Source organism: Suillus discolor (genome assembly GCF_016758755.1).
Source record: "Suillus discolor strain FC423 chromosome Unknown F5147scaffold_297, whole genome shotgun sequence".
Lineage (NCBI taxonomy): Eukaryota > Fungi > Basidiomycota > Agaricomycetes > Boletales > Suillaceae > Suillus > Suillus discolor.
In genome coordinates, this window is record NW_024541544.1 from 3,153 (window position 1) to 10,213 (window position 7,061).

At 44.3% G+C, this 7,061-nt stretch overlaps 2 protein-coding genes across 2 annotated transcripts; both read left to right on the forward strand.

The window, feature by feature from the left end:
• Nucleotides 1–280: 280 nt before the first annotated feature.
• F5147DRAFT_783054 (uncharacterized protein) lies at nucleotides 281–610 on the forward strand (the record flags this gene model as incomplete). Its single annotated transcript, XM_041442795.1, has 1 exon — nucleotides 281–610. The coding sequence occupies one exon, from the start codon at nucleotides 281–283 to the stop codon at nucleotides 608–610; it is 330 nt and encodes a 109-aa protein (XP_041284363.1).
• Nucleotides 611–4,917: 4,307 nt separating this feature from the next.
• F5147DRAFT_783055 (uncharacterized protein) lies at nucleotides 4,918–5,598 on the forward strand (the record flags this gene model as incomplete). Its single annotated transcript, XM_041442796.1, has 1 exon — nucleotides 4,918–5,598. One exon carries the CDS (start codon nucleotides 4,918–4,920, stop codon nucleotides 5,596–5,598), a length of 681 nt encoding a protein of 226 aa, XP_041284364.1.
• Between the last annotated feature and the right edge of the window lie 1,463 nt (nucleotides 5,599–7,061).

Here is a 7,061-nt window from a genome sequence, read left to right on the forward strand (position 1 = left end):
CATTGAATGTATTTATTTTCCCATCTTTACCTGTTGTAAAAAAGTTCCCAGGGTTTTAAGGCCTTGCAAGACATTTTAATGCTCTATTTGGAGGGTGTCCTTATAAGGGCTTTTAAACGGGTAAGATAATATTTTAATGCCCATTAAAAGGCACTTATAAGGGCCCTTTTGATGACCTTACATTGAGTTTTGCCTCGCCGTGCCTCAGAACAGCCCATTGAAATGCATTGTAAGGCCCTTTTAAGGTGCCGAGCCAAACTTGTAATCTGGCAGTATTACAATGGTACCTAACTTTTTTCCAACACCTACCCATCTCCCAATTATCTCCTCCCGTCTCCCGTCTCCCGTCTCCCGTCTCCCGTCTCCCATCTCCCGTCTCCCGTCTCCCGTCTCCCGTCTCCCATCTCCTGTCTCCCGTCTCCCGTCTCCCGTCTCCCGTCTCCCGTCTCCCGTCTCCCGTCTCCCGTCTCCCGTCTCCCGTCTCCCGTCTCCCGTCTCCCGTCTCCCGTCTCCCGTCTCCCGTCTCCCGTCTCCCGTCTCCCGTCTCCTGTCTCTATGTCCTCCCATTCTCCCATTTTTGAGTCCACATTGTCTTCAGTGTCTCCTTTGATTTTGATTTTTTCACAACCTTCTGTCATTCATCTCCTGTCACCATATATTTGTTTTCCCCCTGTCTGTAATTGTATTATACATTGTTTCATTATTTGATGTATGTATACAGATACTACCATAACAATTACAGTAGGGAAAAACTCATCTGCCTTCCCCTGCTCAAACACATCTTTTTCATTATTTAATGCCATGTACATATACAGTTACCAATGTCGTGCTAAGTTCCCGCTATTTGAGTCAGCGCTCGAAAACACATGACAAAACCACGCAAGTTGCCAAATTGAGGTTAAGCGAGCTAAGCGCAAACCACATCTAAGAAGTAAAGTACAATGGTTTTGGAAACGCACTGTTATGCACTCAAATAGATCTGTTAGGCGGAGCCCTAAGAGGGGCGTCGTCCGCTAATGTTCGTGACGTAACCGGAAGGATCCGGTATGGCAAGTGAGACTGGCGACGACGAGTCGGCAGTGATCACAGTACGCGCGTGTCACGTGACTTCGTAGACAGATGTCTTGAGAAGTCACTCAAAGTAAGGATGGTCTTGTCCGAACGATGAGGTCGACCGAGGTAGACTTAGTCGCGATGAGCAACTAAGAAAAGATACTAGAGACTGAAGCTGAGGGGCTTTAGAGAGGAGTATGTTCCAGGGAAGATTGAGTAGATTCAAGTTAAGGAATCTAGTACAGGGTGACCGACTACTTATACTAAGTGGAGAGGGTTAAGGGCAAGGCTACCGCACAGTAGGTAAGGGTAAAGGGGATACGGGAATGGTATAGGTGCGTTGGCAACACAGCCGGATTAGTGATGGATGGTCGAATGAGGAATGAGACCGAGAAACGTTGGGATGAACCAACGGTAAGAATACAACGTGCGGGAATCCGCAGTCAGAGGGAACAGAAATAGGAAAGCCACATTGGTGGCACGAGTCAGACCGAGTCAGAGATGCAGGACCACATTGGTGGTCGAATCAAGAGAGGAACGTGCGTGCACGTGCATAGAGGCGGATGATGCGAGGGACGGGAACGGTCCCGAGGATCCGGTCAACGGAAAGTCGGTAAAGGAGGACGAGCCGGTAGATGGTGAGGGCGAGGATGAAGGGAAAATGATAGGGGGGCCACATGACCGATGTTACTTGTAACACGCACGGGCGCTCATGTGGCTTTCGCTAAAGGCCACATGGGAACGCTTAGCTCGCTTAAACCTCTTTTTGGAAACTCGTGTGGTTTTCTCACGTGAATGTGTGAAAAATACTTCTAAATTGAGATTTCAAGATGAAAAAATTCTATGGAGTCCGAAACACGATATAGTGGACAGTAATCCTCATGCTTACTGCGCCGTGGGTACAATAGGGACAAACAACTCACTTTTCCTACCATGGGGGAAAGGCATCGAGCATAACAAAAGCAATAATAGAAATTTGGTTACATTGGTTACACAATTTGGTTACACAAATCATTACACACTTGGCTGCTGCTTTTGAATAGAATTCTCGAGTTAAATTGCCTTCCCCTGCAGCCAAGTGTAATAAAGTGCAAAACACTTTTTGTGGGTGTCATTTCTTATCAAAACAATGATAAAATTTTTGACTTATTAATGAGTTTAGGCAACTCAAAATTCTGCACTTGCTAAACAACTGTTTGAATAACATAACAAAGATGGCTCAAATTCCTATTCAGTGAGTCACTGACTATTGATATATATTGCTACATGATGCTAATCATATTTGCACATTACATCATTTTTAGAGATGAACAGATAACCCCTGAGCGGGATCGTCAGTCACAACGAGAACACGATAGACTTGATCGACTTCAAATGACTTCTCCTGCCAGGTGCAATCGTCGCCATGCTGCTCATGACAATCAGGACAGACCCTTGCTGTCATGAGTACCTCATACAAATCACTATTCTTTCCTAAATTCCAAATCCTATAAGAGTCCTGTAAAGGCATCCACCTCTAAGAAAGTATTTACGGTTGAAGAAGCGCCTGTGGCGTCTATTGTAGAATTACCAGAAGTTATGTCACGTGACCTTACAGAAGAATCCGGACTTAATGACGACATGCCACGCAACACTCTTGGAATGTTCCAGAGTCTTACTACAGCCGCGACACATGTCATGATGTCATAGTTATATATAGAATTGTACGATACCTTTAATTATTCTCATTGGCTAGTTGGGTTGATACTCAGCTTCAGTCTCCGTCTCAATATATGTATATAGGTAGTCCATTTGTAGTTAGTAGTTCCCTAGTTCAAACCTCTCGTCTGTACATTGTGTACCAGCCCGGACGTACCTGCTCAATATCATTTATCCTTTGTTGTGATTATCTTGTGTTCGAGTCCCTAGTCTCCGCCCAGCGTTAATTCGTTATTGGGTTGTGACATTTGCCTGTTATACCACAGCCGAATTTTATGCCAGCCAATGAGCCACAAGCAGGTCCTGTTCAACAACCTTTTGCATGGCAACCCCCTGCACACTTCCCATATCAACCGCTGACCTGCACCAAACCGGTTCGGTGCATGGATGACTAATGCTCTCCCACGAGCCCGATACCCTAGAAATCATTATGAACAATCTTCCTTTACTTTATGGTTCAGACTGCAGTTCAGATAGTATTTTCATTTCTCAGACAGACTCAGATAGGCTGAATATTCTTGTATATTTAATTTTGCGGTAAATTCTGCTTAGTCAGCAATAACAATGACTCAGACTGAATCCCACACATGTCAAGTAACAGTGTAAAATAGTTCTTGCATAAGTTGCCTTGTGGGAACTTTCTTAACACTCTAAATACACGGCTCGCATCATTTCTACGGCCAATAAAGTAACATCATAACAAAACACCAACAAATAACATAATCAGTCTGTTACTTAATATTTGTCACATGATACTAAAGTCATATGACTCTAACAGTCAGGTGACCTATGATCCTAAACCAAATCATGACAAAGCAACCTTTTGAGATGACTAAAGCTTGATGACACAAATTATAAAGCACATGACTACAGTAAATAGTATTGGTACAATCTGACTAAGCCTATTAGAACGTGGGAAATAGTAGCACAGCCACCCTAATTTATCTATATAAGACCCCACTTTTTGCCAATAAATGCATGCATATAGGGAACTTTTAAGCCCCACAAAATAAATTTGAGTGTGAAGTGTGATCAGTATCAACAACAGTGACAAGAGCTGTTAAGCAACTGACTGAGAGGTCATTGTAAGCAACATCTAGCAATACCTTTAGCTCATCGTCAACAACTGTGAAATATCTTGAGCTCACTGTGCTCAACAGTGAGCAAACTTTTTCTTTGATTTTCTACTGGTGAACCTCTAGTCTCTTTCTTTTCTTTTCTTTCTTCTTTCTCTCTTTCTTTTTCTGTTTCTTTCTTTGTTTCTTTCTTTTCATTTGTCTCTTTTTCTGTTCAGTTCGTTCACGCCTCAGTGTTATTGTCTGAATTTGTTTCAAGATCTTTGTGTTGTCTTTACGTCCATCTAAGCACCGGCTTAGTGGGAAGACTTCAGAAGTTGATAGTGACGCTTGACCTCACTCATCTGAGTAGTGATACTGAGCCAGGGTTTTCTTTGTCTGCTAGACTTTAGTTGTTGAATAGGGGACTTGGTACTGAAATCCAAGGACGTCCGTTCCTGATTCTGTTTAATACTCATCGTGAGTTCCTTGGCAGCAGGTTCAATAGTGAACTAAGAGTTCTACTGATCACTGATTAGTCCTGACCTTTGATTCTACCTGTTTGTGCTGAGGGGGTGATTGCTATAATTTTGCACGACTTTCTGTAGTAAATTTATTACAAGAAGCATTGTTACTGAAGGAAGGGTTTCCCTTATCAATCTATTTCTTTTTTTTATCAGTACCATACTGTTGGGCTGACTTTTCTCTGTTCTCTAAACACTGCCATACCGTTGGAGTGAATCAATTTCTTTTTGTCATCACCATACCGTTGGGCTGACTACATTCTGTTTATTTTATTTTCTATTGTGTCCATACTGTTGGATTGACTGGTATTGCTACTGACCTCACAGGAAGTACTTTTGTCTGAACATAGCTTGGGGAAGTGTAAACAGCCACCCACGAACAACCACGTTATCAGTCATTGGTATTTGTCTGAATCACTGACCATGGAGATTTTTGATTTTGTAGGTGTTTATCTATAGATCATCTATCTAAGAAGACACCGCTACCAGTCGAGCGGTATCCTGGCTTGCCACAAAATGCCATTGCACATGTGGAGCATACTCATCATCTTCCTCCTGTTGATTATAATGCATGCTTGAATGAGCAAATGAATGCAGCTGGAAACAACAGACGTCGTCAGTGTAATCTCCGTCGTCAACAGGATAGAGATGAGATAAGACAGCAGGCACAGGCAGAGCTCATGGCAGCTGGAATGCAGCCTCCACAGGTGCCTCACATTCCTAATGAACCTGCTCCTCCTGTTCTTGCTCCTGCCCCCCTTGCTCCTGCCCCTGCTCCTGTATATGGCCCTATTCATTACGAGGGTGCAGTTGGTCCTCACAACTTTGAAAATCCCCTCCATTACTTTCTACCCAATCCTATACCACCTCCGCCTCCTGAACATAATTATCATCAATTTAATGTTCAGTTTCAGCATCATTTGGAGGAGGAGCGGATTAGAAATGATTTGCTTCAGAGACAAGCACAGGAGGAATTTCATGGACAGCAGATCCAGCAGCAATTCCAGCAGCAGGAAGCTGAACGTATTCGTAGACAAGCTCAAGAAGAGTTGGAGGCCTTTCACATGCAGCAGCAGGAAGCTGAGAGGCATAATAGACAAGATCTGGATATTCAGCGAGCAGGTCAACAAGCAGAAGAGCGCCAACGCCACCAGGAGCAGAGGAATCGTGAGCAACAGGAGCATCTTGAAGAGGCATTGCGTGAATATGATAATCCCGCTGTAGGGATTCATTTCTGGCTGGGCTTGCAGAGACTGTTTTTACCTTAGTGTTATGTTTGCACTTTTGTAGCTTACATAATCAAGTTACCTTTTCACCAGTTCTACTATGAGTCTGAGTATTCAGCAAGTTTCTATCATATTTCCTCTTCTCTGAGCCTTGAGCCTGGTCCAGAAACCCTTTAGGGTCGAATAGCAGCTAGGTTCTGCAAGACCCAACATTGTTCAGACTCACCATCTGAATTGTTGTACCTTCACCGCTTCTCAGCAGCAGCATGAAGATGATGAGGAAAGAAGAAGAACTCAAGAGCAAGAATGTCGCCGGCAGCATGATGCAGAGGATGATGAAAATATCAACCAGGTACCTGTCCGAAATATCCCTATCCCAGATGGAGCTTGACCATATACAGAGCCCATTGATCATCACACTCTTGGTCCTCTTAATGTGGAGTGCCCCAACTGCCATGCCATGCATTTTGCATGTGAAAGACTCACCAAATCATCTGCACGAAATCCACGGTTTGGTATGTGCTGCTTGGAGGGAAAACTCGACCTTCCTCCCTTTCCAGCATGGCCACTCGAGCTGCAACAGGCATATGGAAACAGAACATTTGTCTCCAAGATTCGCCAGTACAACAGTGCTCTTGCATTCACATCCGTAGGTGTCACCATCGAGGATAGGGCCCTTCAAGGCTCTGGCCCAAATGCTTTTCGTATCCATGGATCTCTTCACCACCTTATGGGCAGCCTGATTCCCCCTGAAGGTATTCAGGCTTCATACGCTCAAATCTACATTTATGATCCTGAACGTGCCACCGACATCCGCGCCAACCGACCAGGAAATGAAAGCCTTGATCGTCATATTCTCAGAAACCTCCATGATATGATCTATCGAAATCATCCCTATGCGGCTCTTTATAAGCAGGCCTATCAAGTTATGAGCAAGAAGCCTCCAGAGCAGCACACAGAAGTTCGTGCACGCATTCATTTTCAGCAGGGCACAGATGGTCGAAGATATAATCTTCCCACTGCTGATGAAACCGCCGCGATCATTCCTGGAGATGGATCTGAGGAGGTATCCAACAAACGAGATATTGTCTTGCGACTTCAAGGTGGTCAGCTGCGACGCATCAGTCAGCTCAGCCATGCATACTCGACCCTTCACTATGTACTTCTCTTTCCTTCTGGCGAGGAGGGCTGGCACCTTGGAATACCTCTCAACATCCCTCAAGGCAGACATACACATTCAAAAGAAGTGACCCAGCTGTTATACTATGCCTTCTGTCTTCACCCCCGCCCCATTCATATCGATAACAACAACATCTTTCGTGGTGGAAGACTGTTCCAGCAGTATGTCATTGATGCTTGGGCTTCCATCAAACAGAGCAATCTGAATTGGGTCACCAAAAATCAAAAAAAGCTTAGGGTGGACTGCTACCAAGGCCTGGCAGACAACATCCTTAATGATGGCACAGATGATCTGGCTCAGACAGGTTGCGCAATCATTCTGCCAT